The sequence below is a fragment of the Orcinus orca genome, chromosome 2 (genome assembly GCF_937001465.1).
Source record: "Orcinus orca chromosome 2, mOrcOrc1.1, whole genome shotgun sequence".
Taxonomy (NCBI): Eukaryota; Metazoa; Chordata; class Mammalia; order Artiodactyla; family Delphinidae; genus Orcinus; species Orcinus orca.
The window spans coordinates 55,109,348-55,130,755 of record NC_064560.1 but is presented as its reverse complement, the minus strand read 5'-3'; the positions used below and the strand labels follow the sequence as shown (position 1 = coordinate 55,130,755).

The following is a 21,408-nucleotide window of genomic DNA, read 5'->3' as shown; positions in this document are numbered from 1 at the left end:
CATAAAAAGTAATTAGTGAGCTATTTTATTTTCTTCTTTTCACATTATGCCTCTGAAATCCAGTGTTTTGCCCTTGTGGTACACCTCATTTCAGATCAGTTGCATTTCAAATGCTCAGTAGGCTCCCGTCCTGCATGGCACAGCTCTGGGCTGTCAGCTCTTTGTATCCCCACAGTCTCAGCACCTAGAACATAGCAGATGCCCATTCAGGGTATGTTGAAAAAAGTTAACATTTTTTCCCAGTTAAACATTTTGTGTGATAATATGTAAATGTATTTTTCTTTGTAGTACAATAAATTTAAATGCCGCATCCTGAAGGAGAATATTAACACGCCAACGACCACAGTTTACAGGTAAAGTGTGTGTGAATTTTAAACACTGCTCAGTGGTACATCTGAAGGCATTAACAGTAGCAAGTCTGTCTTTGGTGGGTGGTCTGTTTATAAATTTGCATGGTTGGTATAGTACTACTGTAGGTGGGGACTCTGAAATGTTATCACCAAAGGGGAATTGTTATTTTCTCATTTGTATTTATTAGGATGGTACTAAAAACCCACATTCTGTTTTCTGGATGTTAGCTGTAGCAGCCTCTTTCTCCCTGTGGTTAAGACTGTGTTCTCAGGGCCTCACATTTTGGGGGACTGTTAGGGAAAGGAATTCTGTTTGTCCTCCCACATTCTTATTGAGGGGCGGTGGGAGCTGTCATGGGCCATCTCCTCGGGCAGTGATTCTCTGCCTCTTACCACGCTCTCCACTGCTTGGGGTCCAAGAGCATTACCCTCCAGGCGTCAGCTGGACTCACAGTGAGACAAGAAGTGGTGGGAAGCAGAGACCAGTGGGTGCCCCTACCCAAACCACTTAGTTTTGCTGGGCATTAGGCTCCCAACCCCTTTTACTGGCCACTTGTTCAGCTGCCTTGTGCGTACTGCTCGTCTCTGTTCCTGTGTGTCCTGCTCTCTGGCTGCCTGTGACCTTCACGGTCCCATCGGAGAAGACCTGGTCCCTGTATAAGTACGACCACAAATATCCTCCACAGGGAACTTCCTTTCCACACTCAAGTACTATGGTTCTCTGACTTAATTGTACTGTGAGTAAAATTATACCCCCTTTATGCACAGCTGTGCACAGTGCATTTCTTTTGTTTTTTTTTTTTTTTGGCGGTTCGCTGCCCTCTCACTGTTGTTGCCTCTTCCATTGCGGCTCCGGACACGCAGGCTCAGCGGCCATGGCTCACGGGCCCAGCCGCTCCGCGGCATGTGGGATCTTCCCGGACCGGGGCACGAACCCGCATCCCCTGCATCGGCAGGTGGACTCTCAACCACTGCGCCACCAGGGAAGCCCGCATTTCTTTTTTTAAAAAAATTTATTTATTTATTGTATTTATTTATTTTTGGCTGTGTTTGGTCTTCATTGCTGCACGTGGGCGTTCTCTAGTTGCAGTGAGCAGGGGCTACTCTTCGTTGCCATGTGTGAACTTCTCACTGTGGTGGCTTCTCTTGTTGCGGAGCACGGGCTCTAGGCACGTGGGCTTCAGTAGTTGTGGCACGCAAGCTCAATAGTTGTGGCTCACAGGCTCTAGAGTGCAGGCTCAGTAGTTGTGGTGCACGGGCTTAGTTGCTCCGTGGCATGTGGGATCTTCCCGGACCAGGGCTCAAACCCGTGTCCCCTGCATTGGCAGGCGGATTCTCAACCACTGCACCACCAGGGAAGTCCCCACAGTGCATTTCTTAAATGATAATATGAACACATGGCCATTTTATGCTGAAGGTGGATACCATGCTTATCTTATTTTTGCTGCTCTCCAATGACCTGATAAGATTTTGTTATTTATTACCTATAATACAAAAAAGTGTCAGTATAATCATTTTAAAGTTTAAAAATAAATGAAGAAATTGAAAAGGTATGCTAAGTTTTAAATTTCTGGCTTTTAATACTTGACATTTTGTTTTTTTTTTTTTAAGTTAGGTCAACATTGATGCTTATTCTATCAATTGGAATAGCTTTTATTTAATTTTTTGAAAATAAATGGCTTTTTTCTATGGAATTATTTAAAGATTAGCTTATTAAAGTCTTTCATGCTAATCAGGCATTTTTTTCCATTTCTCTGAACATTGACTTACAACCTCCATCTTGGACGGAGAACAATACATAAAAGCCTGGTCATTCAGAGAAATGATGTTTTCATGTTTAAAGCTTCATTGTACTTTGGTGAATAATCCAGTCCCTTTATGTATTCATTGTAATTTTTAACTTTTTAACCAATGAACTTTAAAAATACTTAAAATTGGTTGGAATAGTTAAGGAACAACTTTTTTTCTTTACTAAATTTTCCTTAAATTGGTTGACGTTAAGTCACCTTCCCTCAGACCCACATTATTGGTATCTTAACTCTGCTAATGTTTCTGTACTTGGAGAAAAGTCTGCGCTTGTTAGGGTTTAGTGGTCCCTTGTTCATTATAGGTGCAGGCGAGTCCCCACCTGCAGCCCCGTGTGCTTTAATAGCAGTGTCGTCTCTGATCTAAACCTTTGCCTGAGATTTACGTTGTTAAGTCAGTATGCTGTTTTTCTAAACCAAGAGACAATTAGACATTTTGTCATGAAATCAGAGGGCCTTAAAACAAACAAAAACCCTTGAATTTATTTATTTTTTAAGTAGACTATTTTTTAGAGCCGTTTAGGTTTGCAGCAAAATTTAGAAGAAGATGCAGAGAGTTCCCATACACCCTTGCCCCCATATATGCACAACTTCCCCATGGTCAAGATTACCCACCAGAGGTGGGAAATGAGTTACAATCCATCTACACCGATGCTTATAGCGTGCTTCACTGTTGGTGTGCATTCTGTGGGTTTGGTGAAGTTTATTTTTAATGTAAAATATCAACTTAACGCATTTTTTATAACTGTCATATAATTTTGGTTTTGAAAATTAGTGTAGAGCAGGGAAATGGCTATCTGATTTTAAGACAGTGAAGGTTTTTAGGAGCCTTAGGGTGTGACAATGAAAAGTGGTATCTCTGTCTGCACAGTTTCTTTCCAAGGATTCTGTGGCTTTTGAATGTGAGCAAAGGAGGGAAGGCTGGGATCTGAGACTAGGTGAATCGCCTCTTTCTTGCTCCTTAAATTAAAAATTCATTTAAATTAAGTTGTTCCTAAATTAAACATTGCCCCAAAACATAGAACATGGTGTCTAATGAATAGTCCCAAAAGCTATAACTGTGCCTGGGCATGTTTTAAATATTTTATTACAGGTGTGGTCCACTAGTTGACCTTTGTAAAGGCCCCCATGTAAGACACACTGGAAAAATTAAAGAGATAAAAATTTTCAAGGTAAGTATTGATTTTTTTCTTAATATAGTAAACTTAAGATGAACTAGATATTCAATAATATCTTTTATAACCTGAACACCATGCCTCTTAGAAACACTACATCCATATTTGATTTTTATGTGGGTTTCTAAAAATAATATAATTTTTTAGAATTTTGGTAATTAGAACATTATATGTAGCCTTTAATTGTTTATCATTTAACCTTACTATACATGTTACAGTGCATTTCTTTTTCATCTATATTACAATATTGTTCTGCATACTATTGTTTTCTTGAATTGCCCTAATGTGAACAAGAATGTTTATCTGCATGTAAGAATAACGTACTGTAGGAAAAGGAGAAAATAAAGGGATAGAGTGGTATGATGCAGAAAACACACTCTGGAATCAAGAGGCATGAGACTGACATCACCGTCCTGCCCTTCCCAGGCCTTGGTTTTCTTACAGGTGGAGGAAGGGTGATGACAGTCAGCAAGGCTGGCCTTCATGTCCCCACACCTCTTCCTCCACTGCCCTCTCCTGGGTGATGCACTCGGTGCTTGGCCTTCCCTCAGTTCCACACTTTCTTTCTCACTTTTCATCCCTAGAATCCACAGCAGACTGAGTACATAATTTACTGATTAATGGTATAATTTGGGCTGGGAAGGTTTAGTTAGAAACAATTTAAGATTCCAAGTCTACAAAAACTCATCTTTAAGTAAGCTATGCTGATGTTAGGGTGAGGAATTGTGTACAGTCATCCCTTGGCATCCACGGGGCAGTGGTTCCAGGATACCCGGCTGATACCAAAGTCCACGGTAGCTCAGGCCCTTGGTATGAACCAGCTGTACATATTTCAGAGCAGTTTTATTTGTAACCAAGGGTTTGGTGTGTTTACCCAAATCTCATCTGATGTTTAGAATTCCTCAGCATATTGGGAGGGTAACCCTGAAATGGAAACGCTGCAGAGGGTCTACGGGATATCCTTTCCTGATGACCAGATGATGACAGCCTGGGAGAAGCTGCAGGAGGAGACCAAGACCCAGGATCACAGGAGGATTGGGAAGGTGCGCCGCGCTGAGCGCTGCTGAGCTGGCCTGCGACCGCGTCTCAGAACTAGGGTGTCTTAAAACTAACATTTCTTCTTCTCCTCCTCTCCTGTCTTCTGTTTTGCTGGCGCTCATGGTTTGCTGCTGAGTTCTTTCACGCTCCTACCCCAATGTCTTCTAACCTCTTTCCTTCTTGTATTTTGTATTAGATTTAAACAATTGCACCTTTCATTTTTATCATGATATAAAAATAACCTTTTTAAAAAAATTGTGTATACTTGATAATATACTTTGTATTTGGGAAGCAGAGCAGAAACAAAGAAGATCTGCAAGAAGGCAGACCTGGGTTTAACTCAGTCCTGCCACGTAGGAGCTCAGTCCTGCCACGTAGGAGCTGTTACACGACAGGCCAGGCACTCGCTGTGGAGCTCCATGTCCTCGGCTCTGCTGGGTAGCGTGCAAAGTGGCATGAGGACGGACACTGGGTGTTGGTGGCCACCAGGGTGGGCTCTCAGCATGACGGCCATGCTGATGTCACGTCACTCAGAGCCCACCTCCAGCCATGTCTCCCTATGAGATCCGTACTCCAAGGTGCCGAGGAGGAAATCAGCAGTAAATACTAGGTGAAATAAAAGCCAAGTTCAAAGCTAAGTAACCATAAATATGAGTTGTAATTTTACATGTGCTGTTACATGTAGTTAGATTCAAGTACAGTGTTGAGGGACTTTGGAATGTCAATATTAGAATCAGAAATAACTAAGTATATGTTTTATTCCTAGTGTATCATTTGTATACAGTAAATGTTATGCAGCGACAGTGAAAATGAAATGCAATTATTGTTTTAATCTAGGAACAAGAACTTTTCTTCTTCCATGATCTGAGTCCTGGAAGCTGTTTCTTTCTTCCCAGAGGAGCCTTCGTTTATAATACACTTATGGATTTCATACGAGTAAGTTAATTTTTAAAATATTCTATACTTATTCAACTCCATTTTACATTTTACTATTTTCTCTCATCGTAAAATGGCCAAGCATTTCCATTAATTTTATTTTAATAATACTAAGAATTTTGAACCTCAAAGAGAAATGCCACATTGTGCCTTCAACTAAAAACATTGAAACAATTTGTATTTTCCCTAAATATTTACATTTATACTTGGACTTCATTAAATGTACCTCTTGTCCATGTAAGTTTCTGGAACACGTAGGATACTAAGATAAACTTCAGACCAAGTGTGGAACTCCCCCTGAGAGAAGGAAGGAGGAAGCGTTCTGTGTGGCACAGAACACTAAACTGTGAAGTATCATTGCTTCTCAGGATGTGATCCCTGGACCACTGGTGCCCCCTGCCATTGTTTATTATGTGACTCCTAGGTGATTTGGCAGCTCCAGAGCAAAGAGTGAAAAAACAATTTTGTAAAATAGCTACTTGTACAATAGGACAAGTTCATAGAGTAGAAAGTCTTCATTAGGACTATGTAGATGTTGTGCAGAGGTGACCCAGGCAGACTACTAGGATTACTTTTCCTTTCTGTACTTTCTGTGTCTTTCCTGTAATTAATAATTACCTAAAACTTTCATTTCCTCACTTTTCTATGTGCCCATCACTAATTCATCCTCAACTTTCTATCAAAACTCTGAAACTCCTTGCAGTGTATTCTGATGATTCAGGTAATCTCTAAGTAAATTTTTTTTCTTCAAATTTGATCCTCTCCCTCCAGAATTGACTTGCTGCTAAGATTCTTGACAACTGATGTCTTAGGACTTCTTTTCGTCATCGCCCTGGCTACTCCCCTCCTGTCTTTCCTGTGCTGAGTCCCCTCTCCCCTGACCCATGTCTTCCTCTTCCTTGCTTGTCCCTCTCATTGGGGGGACCACCTTCTGCAGTGCCTTCCTGAGAAGGTACGCAGCCTGTACTGGTTACTGTCCGACTCGCTTTCCTTCCTTTTCTTCTCGGCTGTGCGCCTGGAGGCTGACCTCTGTGGGCTGCATGCCTTCCACAGGGATTGACCACTGCTTAGCCATGGGAGGAGATCAGAGAGCAGGGAGGTAAGACCTGAAGAGTCTTTGAAGGGTGTCAGACTTCACCAGGTGGTAATGGCCATCACAGCTGCTGTTTGGGGTGTGCTGTCTTTGCTGGAAAATCAGCACAGCCCCTGGCACCTTGAACTCCCTGGGTTGGAGGTAGAATGTGTGGAGAATAAACAGGATGCCTCTATGGTGGCTTTAAAAGAATCTTTTATCTTTTATAGATGCAAGACAGACATGGCTGATGATCAGGCCCAAGGCCTGATCGTATGGGTTGTAGTACTGTACAGTCGTTTACATACGTAAGCCCAGTGGTCTCTTCTGCTGAGGTAAGGGCATTGGTGGGAAGGATGGGGGTCTCTGAGGCTTCGAAGGGGAATGGTTGGCAGACACAGATGAGGTGAAGAACTCTGAACCCCCAGATATCCGTGTCTGAGAAAATCGGCCTTTCCATGCAAAAAAGAAAAACCTCTCAGAGACTGCCTTCTCCTGGTTTCCTGGTATGCAGTCTTGCCTCTTTCCACAGCTGATCATTTTCTATTCTATGCTGGATATTGTATGTAAACATACCTGCAGAGGCTCCGGGTGACGTTTTCTCCCACTTGAGCAGTTACCCATCGCCTAGATGGAAGAAGAAGCCCTCAGTGCGGAGACTGAGCTCAGTCAAGGCTGGGCTTGCATTTGGATGGGACACAGGCTGCCCTTGTGTCTGGGGCCTGGCCCCCGGGGCTTCCAGCTGAGCATCTGGTGGCTCTTTATGTCTTCAGCCCCCAAAGGCTGGAGGATAATCAGCTCTGCCCTTTGAATGTGTTTTGAGTGCTGAGTAAAAGGTCTGCCGAGTCTCCTCTGGTTACCACATCAGCGCAGAAGGTAGTAACTCATCTCGGTGCAGAGGAGGCTTCTCAGGTGTAGCCCCTCAGGTAGAGTTCCTGTCAGTGTAAGACCTGTGGACTAAAGAGACAGGTTACCTGTGGGCCACCCCACTCCCCCCACCCCACCACATTATAAAATGATGATGAAAAAAAATAAAAACAAAATAAAATGATGATGGAGGAGTAGGAGGCCGGGGACATTCCCACTCAGGAAGGGATGGGCGCAGAAGGAGGTGCTGGGGTCGGTGATCTGTCGAAACCCTGATTCCCACCCGTCTTCCCAGCTCCAAGGTCAGAAAACGCTTGTTTTTCAGGACTCAGTTCTCTTCCCTCTGGGCCCTGGTTCAGAGTCAGCCTCCCTGCCTGTGTGGACCTCTGAGCAGCTTTCTCAGTGTCCCCGGCCTGATTCCTTCTGTGAAGGTTGGGGTCCAGAGACCTCATTTCTTCTCGTGCTGTCTCTGTCCCTTTCAATCCCAGCTAGTACAGTTCCTTTAAGAGTTGGGGGGCGGGGAGCACTTTTACATACAGTGTTTATAATCAATGCTTAGATAAAAGCCATCCCTGCGTCTCTTTCTGGGACAGATTCTTCCCTACCCAGGGCTGCCTGGGAGGCTGCTGGGAAATGACACTTAAAAATGTAAAAGCCTCCTCTTTAACTGAGTGTACAAAGAACAGTCCTAAGACTCTTAAAGCCCCATTGGGTACTCAGCTCATTCCGAGGTCTTTGCAAAGGGCAGACAGCTGCACCCTTAAGATTTGACCTTTGTCCTCAAGAGTCTTGTGACTCTTTTGCTGAGAAGGTCTGAGGGTGAGAAAGTTTTATTTTTGAATCCGGTCGGTCCTGCCACCTTTGTATTTCCTCTAAATTTGTCTCAGAAACGTAATAGTGCTCTCTCTAGTTTCTGTCTTCTTGTATTTTGTCACAGGCAGTTAGAAGTTGGCTGTCCCTTTCCACATTCTGCCCGGACACCCCCAGCTAAGTCTGTGAGTTCTTTGGGGACTCTTTCTGTTTTCCGTGTTACCTGGGGTGACAGGGTTACCAAATCTCTGGCACCACCTAACAAGGGTCCTCTTTTCTTCAACTTCCAGTAACATTTTCCTCCCTGTTAGTGTTCAGCTCGTCACAGACAGTTTCTTTAAGGCCCTTCTAGCTCTGCCCACCACTTGGCCCTAAAGCCACAGCCCCCTGTTTTAGGGTTACTGGTACAGCAGCACCCATGGCCAGTGCACATTCTGTCCTGGTTGTTCTATCGCAGCCTAGAAAACCATCCTGAAACTGAGTAGCTTAAAACTGCTGATTAAAACTTCTCTTTCATGGTTCCAAGTGTTAGGCTCATTAGGGTGGTTCTTGCATTAGGTCCCTTATGTTGTTGCAGGAAGGGGAACCCCTTCCAGAGACCAAGAGTGGGCTCTTGGCTAACGCTTGGAAATGAATTGTCCAAGAAGACACATGTGCTGACAAAGCAGGAGACTTTATTGGGAAGGGGCGCCCGGGCAGAGAGCAGTAGGGTAAGTGAACCCAGGAGGACTGCTGTCTACGTGGCTCGAAGTCTCAGGTTCCATGGTGATGGGGTTAGTTTCAGGTTGTCTCTGGCCAATCATCTTGCTTGGCCCATATTTGGTGGCTCAGGGTCCTTCCTGGTGGCATGCGCATCTCTCAACTAAGATGGATTCCAACACGAGGGTTTCTGGGAGGTTGGCAGGACATATTATGGGCTGACGTCTCCTCCCTTCTCCTTTCAGCCCCTCCTGAATTCTCCCCGTTAGTTTTCAGTGGCAGCACCATGTTCTTTATCAGGACCTCCTGCTGTGAGACAACACAGGCAGGCGCTTATCATAGTGCCTGGCCAAGGCGGGCGGTTTCGGTCAACGGTTCCCTAACAATATTATTGTATTCGGAGGGAGGCTACTGATTGAAATATAAGTTACATTCATTAAAGTGGACAAATCTGAAGCATTTCACATGTGCACATCTACCAGCCACACTCAAATCAAGACCAAGAACCTTCCATCTTGTCGTGTGTCCTCTTGGGTCTCTTCCCGGATGGTACCTGCCTCCCCTTCCCTCCCCTGAGATCATCTCTATGCTGATTTTGGTTACCATAGATAAATTGCCCCTGGTTTTAAACTTCATAACATGGAATCGTAGTATTCACTATTGTGTTTCTGGCTTCTTTTGTTCAACTTAATGTGTGAGATTCATCCAAGTTGTGTGTATTTTGATTTATCCCATCTTATTACTATAGTACAATCTGTTTATTTATTCTCCTGTAGACGCACATGTAGGTTGTTTCCAGTTTGGGGCTATTACATATGAAGCTACTGTGAACATTCTTGATCATGTCTTTGGTGCTCCCAAGAACCCACTTCTCTTGGGTATTTACTTGGGAATAGAATTGCTAGGTCCTGGGGAAGTAATGACAAACTTTTAAAGAAAATGCTGACCAGTTTTTATGTAGTTGAACCACTTACTACTCCTTCTAGGATTATATGACTATGTAATTCTTCTACACTGTTAAAAACAAAATTCAACCAAGTAAATTTGAAGAACTAATTGGCTTTATTCAGAAATTCAAGAATCAGCAGCAGTAGGAGGGGTTGTACGAAATGGAGGGTTTTTATAGGTAGAAGGAGGGGAGGGGGCGAGAAGGTGTTAGCAAATGAAAAGAAAGGATTATTTTAGGCAGGCTGTCTTCTACTGGGGGAGGAACAGCAGGGTCTTTCTCAGGTAGTTACCTCACCAGTGCTGATCAGGACATTTCAGATGGGCTGTTGTAAAGGTCACATCTCTGTGGGGGTGGGGTTGAAACTGTCTTGGTTTTCTGTCCTGGAGGTAAGTGACCCCATTTGAGGCTTGTTATTTCTTTTTTAACACTTGGTATAATGGCACTATTTTGCATATCCCTGATGGATAGTGATGTTGAGAATCTTTTCATATGCTTATTAGCCACTTGGATGTTCTCTTTTGTGAAGCTCCTGTTTAAATATTTTGCCCATTTAAAAGTTTGGGTTGTCTTTTTATTATTGATTTGTAGGAATTTTTTTCTATATTCTGAATCTGAGTCCTTAGTTAAATATATGTAATAAATATATTCTTTCAGTCTGTGGCTTCTTGATTTATTTTTTAATGATGTCTTTGGACCAACACTTTTTATATTTAATGAAGTCCAGTTTATTACTTTTTCTTTTCTCCTTAGTGTTTTTCACATCCTGTTTAAGAAATCTTTGGCCGACTTCAGAGTCATGAAGCTATTTTTCTTTGTTCTGTTTAAAAACTTGTTTGCTTTCACTCTTAAGGCTATGATTTACCTTGGATTCATTTTGAGGTTCTGTGCTTATCCAGTAACTTCAGTACCGTTTATTACTATAGCAGAATCTTTGTCCCAAGCCAAATCATCGCATATATATTTTTTCCGGGTATTTATTCCGTTCTTCTGATCCCTTTGTTGTCTGGCCTTGCGTCAGTACCACACCGCTTTGATTACTGTAACTGTATTTTAAGTCTTGGTGTCAGTAGTTTAAGTTCATTAATTTTATTATTTTTGTTCAGGATTATTTTGGCTATTCTTTGCATTTCCATATAACTTTTACAAGAAGCTTGTCAATTTCCTAAAAAGAAAAAAACACTGCTGAGATTTTGATTGGAATTACATTCAATCTATAGATTAATTTGCAGATAATGACAACAATATTGAGTTTAACAATCCATATGTAAATCTTGTCAATTCATTTAGATCTTTATTTTCCCTCAGCAATATTTTGTTATTGCTACTTTAGAGGTCTTAACACATCTTTCATCAGATTTATCCCTAGATATTTGATTTTGTTAATGGAAACAGCAGAAAAAACACAAAAAATGCTCAACATCATTAGTCTTAAAAGAAATGAAATTTTCAATGGAAACCCTAAAATATAGAAGACAGGAGCAATACCTTAAAAATGTGAAGCCAAGAAATCTGTATCCAGCCAGAGTAGTCTTGCTTCTGGGATTCTCCCGTAAAGTTTCAGCTTTCCCAGATCTGCTGAGGCTGTTGCTCATCTGCTTTCCAGATTCATAAGTATATAGCTGTCATCTCCTCTCCTTTTTCTCTTTGGCCTTGTAGATTTATGCTTTTATTAAAACTCTGGTATTTTAGTGTGATTTTGGAAAGGATCTGTTTAAGTGGAATCACTTTAGTGTTTATAATGAAAAATTACTTAAGAGAATTTCTCTATGCACTGATATTTAGGTGCTATTTCCAGTGGCCAAATCACAGGTGCAGGTGGAGATTCAGTACTTTCTACGGTATGAAGTTATTACTTCAGGGATGAAATATGCTTTTTAATCTTCAGAATAAGCTTTCAGGATTTCTTCAGATCATACTGAGCTATAGACTGGTCAGTCATCATGACTTTGCTCTTTCTCAGACTTGATTTTCTTTACACTTTAGAGAAAGAAATTGGTGATATGGATTCAGATATATTTTTCCCCAACTTTTTCTTTCAAAAAGTTCAAATCTACAGAAAAGCTAAAGAGCAGTGCAGTGAGCATACATGTGTCCTTCATCTAGATTCATCAATTGTTAAGTTTGCCAATTTGCTTTCTCTCTCTCTGACATGTATGTGCATGTGAGAGAGACAAAACAATATATATATATAACACACATATAATATACAGAGATAAGGTGATATACATGCAATATATGTGTACATTTTATGTATAAATGTAGCAGTTGTTTTTTGCTAAACTGCATAAAATAAGTTGCAAACATAATGACACTTGCCCTCATAGGGCATAGTTTAAAATCGTTTCCAAACACCTCAACAAAACAAATTCCTAACATGATTGTGTCCAGAGTGGGTTAAAAAAAATCTATCAATTACTCTCTCCTGAGCTTAGCTTTAAAAGTAACCTCTAGTAAAAAGAAACCAAAACACAAAAACCCCTTTAATTTCTGGGACCTTGTTTTTTGTTTTTTGTTTTAAATTTATTTATTTATTTATTTGATTTTGAACTGTGTTGGATTTTCATTGTTGCACACGGGCTTTTTCTAGTTGTGGCGAGCGAGGGCTACCCTTTGTTGCGGTGCGCAGGCTTCTTATTGCGGTGGCTTCTCTTGTTGCAGAGCACGGGCTCTAGGCACGTGGGTTTCAGTAGTTGTGGCACACAGGCTCAGTAGTTGTGGTGCACAGCCTTAGTTGCTCCGTGGCATGTGGGATCTTCCCAGACCAGGGCTCGAACTCGTGTCCCCTACATTGGCAGGCAGATTCTTAACCACTGCGCCACCAAGGAAGTAGCTGGGACATTGTTTAATCTGAGTATATGGAGCCATCTGACTTACCACTAAATAATTACTGCCATTCATAGTGACCTATAATTTTGTTGAAATTTTCCTATTTGGTAAAAACAAAGGTTAAGTAAAGAAGCTTAATGGATAGCTGAGACCCAGGCTCTTCACAACTGGACTGAAAAGATGCTCAGCTGAAGAGGGACAAATAATATATCCCTGTCAGTGATGCAAAACTGTTCTTTGTAGTAATTTTGAAATAGTATGTTTTATATTTTTTTAATTGTATAAAAATATATTTTTACTTAGCTAAAATATGGTGATCTAGGTTTGTGCCAGATGCCCATTAAATGATTAACAAATGTTGAAACTCTAAGAAACACTGAACAAAGATCATCAGATTGATAACTTGAAGAAAAAGAAAGCAAAGTTAAAGTAAAAGAAGAACTCTGCTTGAAAACAAGCCTCTCTTTTCCTGACCCCAGTGATGGAATGAGGGAAGCTGTTAATTGATAGGGAGGGAGCAAAGCCAGCTCCTGACTCAGTAGATAACAACCACTTAAAATATTACAAATTCAAATTCCCAGCTTTAGTTCTATTTAAAACTAAATGGGTCAAAACTGTAAATAACATGGCACTCAGAGGCTTATTGAGTTATAAAATTATTCTACCTCTTAAGTAATAGAAAATAAACTCCTGGGCTTCCCTGGTGGCGCAGTGGTTGAAAGTCCGCCTGCCGATGCAGGGACACGGGTTCGTGCCCTGGTCCGGGAGGATCCCGCGTGCCGTGGAGCAGCTAGGCCCGTGAGCCATGGCCTCTGAGCCTGCGCATCCAGAGCCAGTGCTCCGCAATGGGAGAGGCCACAACAGAGAGAGGCCCGCGTACCGCCTAAAAAAAAAAAAAAAAAAAAAAAAAAAACTCCTGCTGTTTATCTGGAATGTACAAGGATTTGGGAGTTTGTAGTTATAAAAAGTTTATATATATAGTATTTCAATTACTAATTCTCAAAGAATTAAAATACTATACACTATATACTATTATACTATAAAATAAATATACTTAATGTGAAAATTATACTGAGCATACACTAATCTTTCTTTCATGATCCATAAGTTACCACCCTTAAAGCCAAGGGCATATTAACCATGAATTAATGTAAGACATAATCCTGAATTTAAAAATCTTTGTTCATAGTGTTATTTGCCCGGAGTTGTGACCTGTTCCAGCAGATTTTAACTTTGCGTGTGCGTCTCCTTTAGGAGGAGTACCACCGACGCAGCTTCCTGGAGGTGCTCTCCCCCAACGTGTACAGCAGTAAGCTCTGGGAAACCTCTGGACACTGGCAGCATTACAGTGACAACATGTTCACCTTTGACATTGACAAGGACACTTTTGCCCTTAAGCCCATGAATTGTCCGGGGCACTGGTGAGTATTAAAAGTGAAGCAGATCTGTGCCTATAAACGCATAGCAGACTTCCTCACAATTAGTCTTTAATATTATTTTGCTTTTTGGAACTAAGTGATTCCTTTAATCTGAAGACTGGTGGTTAGAAATCATCTTTACCAAGTTATTTCATTCTGGAGAATAAATTTACTTTTTAAAATATGTTTGCTTTTTGACAGGTGTGGGATGTTAGCTGGAAACCATTTAGTATTTTGTGCTTCTCAGAGGATAATGTTACATATCAACTTTATAAATTATTGTAATAGTTCTCTTCCTAATAGTAATACACTTCAAATATACATATTTGCAGAACATCTAGTTCTTACATACTATTTGGGTTGATTGTAACAAGAACAGTGAGGTCAAAATAAATGACTGGATTTCATTGATTCTAAGATGGCTTTACCCCTGAAATTGGGACACATCTTATATTTGGTATCTTAACATTATGCCATAATTTAATTAATGGTTATTTTCTTTCTTAGTGATGTATAAAATAATGGTACATCTTACAATCAAGGTTGTCTTAGAGTCTGTGAAAGAATGTAATTATCATAAAGTTGCATGGTATGCAAATACAACCTTGTAAGAGTAGCAGATTTTACAACTGGAAGTGAACAGATACAATTCTCCACAAAAAAATATCCCAACTATTGTAGCTTTGTATCATCAACTACATAGTTTCAGGTAAATTTACCTTAGAAGGTAACTACTTAAAACAAACCTCTGAACATTGAAGAAAGCTCTTTGCCCTTTTCAGTAAAGAATGAAAGAAGTTCAACTTTATGATGACAGCATGTAAAAAATATATATTTATCTTTAATTTTCTAAAAACTGCTATGTAAATATTCTATAACCTCGTTTTAAAAACAGAAGGTGGGGCTTCCCTGGTGGCACAGTGGTTGAGAGTCCGCCTGCTGATGCAGGGGACGCAGGTTCGTTCCCCAGTCCGGGAAGATCCCACATGCCGCGGAGCGGCTAGGCCTGTGAGCCGTGGCCGCTGAGCCTGCGCGTCCGGAGCCTGTGCTCTGCAACGGGAGAGGCCACAACAGTGAGAGGCCTGCGTACCGCAAATAAATAAATAATAAAAACAGAAGGTGGAGGCTAATCTTGTGCTTTGCATTCTCTAAAACACCTGTATTAACAATTTCTTAACTCAGTTTCCCATTGGGTACCAGTTGAAGCTGTGATTTCAATAGAATTAGAAGAAAGCTGAACACAAGTAGAGAATGTAATTTTGTATTTTCGTGTCTCAGAACAAGGAAGAGCAGGACCACAGTGGCCTAGTGGTGATGGGATTTGGGAGCCAGGGGTGCTTCCTGCAGAAGAGAGGCCTTTCATTCAACAGAGAACATTAGCCGAGTGTTTCCAGTGCTGGGAGCTGGAAATGCAGGGGTGATTCAGACGCAATCCATTTCCCCCCGGAGCTCATGAGCAGATTGGGGAAGGAACAGATATATAGACAGTCAGTTATAAAAATAGCAAGACCAGTGTCAAAACTGTGGCAATTCCAGCTGTTCTTGGAGCCTGAGGCAAGCCTGACTAGCCCTTCTGGGGGAGTGTCCAGGGCTGCTTCACTTAAGAAGTAGCCTTTGAAATGGATTGTAAACAGTAAGTGGATATTCCCTGGGTGAATGAGAGTAGGGAACAGCATTCTGGAGAAGATAAGAGGGTTCTTTCTCAGAGTGTGCAGTGATGTAAGTTCAAGGTTCACTAATTCATGGGAGAAGAATTTTTGTAAAATTGGTGATCTAAGAACCAGAATAAGGTGTTTACAAATCCTGAGGCATTTAACTGTACCTTATTAACATCTAGATCATTACATAATCTTTTCCATGCTAAGGAAAAGCTGTGTGCCATTGTTTCTTTTCTAGTCTGATGTTTGCCCATCGTCCACGATCTTGGAGGGAAATGCCTATTAGATTTGCTGACTTCGGAGCTCTTCACAGGAATGAGCCGTCAGGAACTTTGCATGGCTTGACCCACGTCAGGCGCTTCCAGCAGGATGACGCTCACATCTTCTGCACTGTGGAGCAGGTAAACGGGGACACAGGGGAGGCGTGGTCAGCACAGGTCCGGTGTGCTACCTTGGACAGATCGCTGAGTCTTTCAGGGTCGCTGTGAAATGTGTTGTTCAGTCTAGTCTCTGAGGGCCCATCAGCTCCAACGTTTTGTGATTCTCTAATTTGGGTCATAGATCAGTAATCTCATGACATGAAAAAGTTTTTTTCAAACATAATTTATTTTATTATAAAGGAACATGATTCTCTGAAAATTCGAAGTTCTGTTTGATGCTATTTAAAAATTTTTAACAATCAGTCACTGACAGAAATCAAAAGTAAAGACAGTTTTATTATTATACATTGGAACATAAATCACATTGTTGTTTATCTATTTTATCTATCTGTAAAGTAGTGTGTGTCTGTTAATCCTAAACTCCTAATTTATTCTCCCCCTTCCCTTTCCCCTTTGGTAACCATAAGTTATTTTCTATGTCTGTGAGTCTGTTTCTGTTTTGTAAGTAAGTTCATTGTATCATTTTTTAGATTCCACATAGAAATGATATCATGATTTTTGTCTTTCTCTATCTGACTTACTTCACTTAGTTTGATAAACTCTAGGTTCATCCATGTTGCTGCAAATAGCAATACTTCCTTCTCTTTTATAGCTGGGTACTATTCTATTTTGTGTGTGTGTGTGTGTGTATGTATATATATATAAATACACACACCACATCTTCTTTATCCATTCATCTGTCCATGGATACATATGTTGCTTACATGCCTTGGCTGTTGTAAATAGTGCTGCTGTGAACATTGAGGTGCATGTATCTTTTTAAATTAGAGTTTTCATCTTTTCTGGATATTTGTCCAGGAGTGGGATTGCTGAATCATATGGCAACTCTATTTTTAGCTTTTTAAGGAAGCTTCATACTGTTCTCCATAGTGACTGCACCAGTTTACATTCCTGCCAATGGTTTAGGAGGCTTCCATTTTCTCCACACCCTCTCTAGCACTTATTATTTTGTTGACTTCTTGATGATGGCCATTCTGACTGGTGTGAGGTGATACCTCATTGTAGTTTTGATTTTCATTTCTCTAATAATTAGTGATGTTGAGCATCTTTTCGTGTGCCTGCTGGCCATCTGTATGTCTTCTTTGGAGAAATGTCTATTTAGGTCTTCTGCCATTTTTTGATTGGGTTGTTTGTTTTTCTTGACATGAAATTTATTATTATTTTTTTAAGTTTCCTCCAATTTTATTAACTTAAGTACATTAAGTGGACTGTTTTAAGGGGGTTGGTGGAATTTTGGATGTGTTTGTTTTTCAGTATTGCCTAGAAGTTAGTGTTTACTTTTTCAGGTTTTCATGTTAATTCAAATTAAAATTGTCATGCAAAGGACCACTATCAAATGGTTTGACCTAATAGACAGTTATAGAACCCTCCAATCAATAACAGCAGAGTACACATTCTTTGAAAGTGCACACAGAACATTTACCAAGGTAGACCATATTCTGGGCCATAAAATGAGTCTCAGTAAATTTAAAGGGATTCAATTCGTACCAAATATGTTCTCTGGCCACAATGAAATTGAAGTAGAAATCAATAACAGAAAGCTATCTGGAAAATCTCCAAATATTTGGAAGGTGAATCATACACTTCCAAATAACCCATGTGTCAAATAAGAAATCAAAGGGAAATTAGAAAATATTGTCCAGTTAACCCTTGAACAACACAACAATATAAATAAAAACCAAAGGCTGGTTCTCCTAGAAGATCAATAAAATTCATAAACCTTTAGTTTACTAAACTAAACCTTTAGTTTAGTTGTTGGAGAGAAAAGAGAAGATACTAATTAAAAACATTAGGACTGGGGACTTCCCTGGTGGTCCAGTGGTTAGGATTCTGCACTCTCACTGCATGGGGCCCGGGTTTGATCCCTGGTCGGGGAACTAAGATCCCACAAGCTGCATGGCCCAGCCGAAAAAAAGGAAAGAAAAAGAAAAACAAATATTAGGACTGATAGAAGTGACATTACTACAGACCCTATAGATATTAAAAGGGTAATAAGGCAATATTATGAACAAGCTTATGCCAGTAAATTTGACAAATTAGATGAAATGGACAAATTCTTTGAAAAACACAAACTACCAAACTTTACTCAAGGAGAAATAGATAATCTGAGTAGCCCTGTGTTTATTAAAGAAATTGAATTGATAGTTAACAACATTTCCACAAAGAAAACTCCAGGCCCAGAAGGAATCACTAGTGAATTCTACCAAACACTTAAAGAAGAAATCATACCAATTCTACTCATCCCTGCCAGGCATTAACAGGGATCTCCCTGCTCCCACCCCGTAATGTCAATGGAGACTAAGTGGGAGCCTTTACTTCCACCCTCACCTGGCAGTCACAAGGTGCCTCTTCCACTTCCTGCTTGAGTGGAGAGACAAAACTTCTACCACCACTCCATGGTAATGAGGCTGTGCACCCTGGAGGTTGCTAAAGGCCACATGAGGAGCAGTGCCAAGATACCCCTGCCTCTCCCAGCTGAGGTGTTATCAGGGGAAACCTACTAAGGTGCAGAACTCCTACTTACCCAGCAGTAATGAGGAGCCTCTGCCTCCCTTGCGGTCCCCAGTGGGAAACCCAGACATCTGCTCCTACTTTGCAATAACCAGGCAGTACTGCTCCCTCCCTGTTGGAGCAGAGTCAGTGGAAGCCAGCTAAAATGAAGAGTTTAAATAAAATCCAAAGTCTTATAACATAATATCCAAAATATCTAGATTTCAGAAATCAAAAATCAATCATCACATTAAGAACAAGGAAAATCTCAACTTGAATGACAAAGGGCAGTGTAGGAGCATTGATGTGAACATGGCAGGGATATTAGAATTATCTGATGAGGATCTTAAAGAAACCATCATAAAAATGCTTTAACAAGCAATTACAAGCACATTTAGAAAAAATGAAAAAATAGTCTCAGGAAATAGAAGATATAAAGAAGAACCAAATGGAAATTTTAGAACTGAAAAATGTAATAACCAAAATATTCAGTGGATGGATTCCTGAGCAGAATGGAGGAGACAGAGAAAAGAATCAGTGAACTTGAAGACACCAGTAGAAATGACACTATGTGAAAAACAGAAAAGAGACTGAAAGAAAAATGAACAGAACCTCAGAGACCAGTGGGACTATAACAGAATGCCTAATATGTCACCAACGTTCTGGAATAGTTCTGGAAATAGTTCTGGAAATGTAGGGTGGAGGTGAAAAAGTACTCAAAGAGGTAATGGCTGAAAACTGGCCAAATTTGGCAAAAAACATAAGCTTACAGATTCAAGTAGCTGAGAAAGTCCACACAGGATAAACCCAAAGAAATTCACACCAAGACACATTATAGCCAAACTTCTGAAAACTAAAGAAAAAGAAAAAAATTTGAAAGCAGTGAGAAAGAAATGATACCTTACCATTAAGGAAAAAAATATTTTTTTTAAAAAAACAACAGTTTTCTTATCAAAAACAAAACAAAACAGAGGCCAGAAGGAAGCGGCACAGCATTTTCCAAATGCTGAAATAACTGTTAACCCAAAATTCTATATCCAGAAAAAATGTCTTTATGGAATGAAGGTGAAATCAAGACCTTAGACCTACCTTAGAAGAATGGCTATAGGAATTTCTCTGAAGAGAAAGGAAATGATAAAAGGAAGAGTCTTGGAACATTAGGAAGAAAGAAAGGACAACTGTAAAAGTAAAACATGGTTAAATACAATAAATATTCCTTTTCCTTTTCCTTTCTCTCAGAGTTTTCAGAGTTGTGAAAAACTCACAGTTTTCTGAGTTGTGTTTGACGGTTGAAGCAAAAATTATATCACCACTGGGGAAACCTGAGTAAATGGTACAACGGTCTTATTTCTTACAAATGCATGTGAATCTCAAAAAGTTAAACTTTAAAAAATGGGCAAAAAGATTTGACCATTCAAATGGTCGAAGATACATATCTAAGGAGATACACAGATGGCAAAGAAGGACATGAATAAGGGGTGCAAGGTGATCAGTCACTAAGGAGATGAAGATTGAAACCATGAGGAGTTGCCTCTACACCAACTAGAATGGTTCAGACGTAAAAGGCTGACTCTGACACGTGTTGGGAGTGTGGAAGGGATGGACTTCTCACTCACTGGTTTTGGAAATGGAAGACGGCACAGTCACTTTAGAAACCAGTTTGGCAGTTTCTTAAAAAGTGAAGCAGAGACTTCCCTGGTGGCGCAGTGGTTAAGACTCCACGCTTCCAAAGCAGGGGGCACGGGTTCGATCCCTGGTCAGGGAACTGTATCCCACATCCACGCCGCAACTAAAGATCCCGCACACCCCAACGAAGATCACACATGCAGCAACGAAGATCCTGTGCGCTGCAACTAAGACCCAGCACAGCCAAATAAGTAAATAAATAATTTTTTTCTTTAAAGCACAAACCTACCATATGTCCCAGCCATCTTACTACTCCTTTTCCTTTTCCAAGAGAAAAAGAAAGTACATGTCCATACAAAGACTTGTCCACACGTGTTCATAGCAACTTTATTTGAAATAGCCGAAATATAGAAACAGCCCAATAACAGGTGAGTGTATAAAGGAACAGTGGTATATCCATACAGTGGAAAACCACTCAGCAAGAAAAAAGAATGACCTATTGATGCACACAACAGTATGAATGAATCTTGAAATAATTCTACTGAGTGGAAAAAGGAAGACAGAAAAAAGAGCAAGGGCTGCATGATTCCACTGATGAAAATCCCAAAACCTAATCCCTGGTGACATGCAGATCCTTACTTGTCCCCTCTCTCTACGTCTCTGTTTTTGCTGCCCCATCTCGTCTGCATTTAGATGTGCTTGTCTTTCTCCCTGTTAAGGATGCTGTCTCTCAGCCTCCCAGCCCGGGCCCTGCTTTTCTCACCCTGCGCTCTCTGGCATCGGTCCCTCTCCTAACCTCTGCTGCGTCTCAGCTGTCCCCCGTGAGCTCCAAGCCCTGCAGGGGCTGGGGGACGTGTCTGCTTGGCCATCACAAACACCCTCTCATTGGCCAGGCCCAGCGTCGGCCCCTCTTCTGCCTTTCACACCACGTCCTCCTCCTCTCAGCGATGCACCAGCACCCTCTCCATGGCCCAGGCCAGGAACCCAGGTGTCCTTTGGTTTTCACTTCTCATGTCTAGTTTATCACAAGCCCTATTCACTCTTCTTAAATATATTATTCTTGAATAAGTTCATTCATTCCTGAATTCCCAGCATCCAGCACAGTGCTGACGATGTAGGCAATTACTGTCTGTTAGTGAACGAAAGGACAGGTATCCTGCAAACGCATCTGATTCCCTGCATTCCAGCCACTTCTGTTTCAAGCTGCCATCCTCTTGCTCCTGAAGGATCCCAACAGCTTCCTAATGGG

At 40.9% G+C, this 21,408-nt stretch overlaps 1 protein-coding gene across 2 annotated transcripts in view; it reads left to right on the top strand.

Moving 5' to 3' along the window:
• The first annotated feature begins 359 nt into the window (after positions 1-359).
• Positions 360-21,408, top strand: part of TARS3 (threonyl-tRNA synthetase 3) — a 35,798-nt gene continuing 14,749 nt past the window's right edge. The window contains exons 1-5 of one of the 2 annotated variants that reach the window (XM_033403033.2): positions 360-3,327; positions 4,227-4,373; positions 5,206-5,304; positions 13,782-13,948; positions 15,842-16,004. In XM_033403033.2, coding sequence (XP_033258924.1) covers positions 4,260-4,373; positions 5,206-5,304; positions 13,782-13,948; positions 15,842-16,004 — 543 coding nt within the window. In that variant the 5' untranslated portion in view covers positions 360-3,327; positions 4,227-4,259. Of the gene's footprint in view, positions 3,328-4,226; positions 4,374-5,205; positions 5,305-6,606; positions 6,712-13,781; positions 13,949-15,841; positions 16,005-21,408 lie in introns of those variants that run through there. The other variant, XM_033403035.2, reaches the window with a different exon arrangement.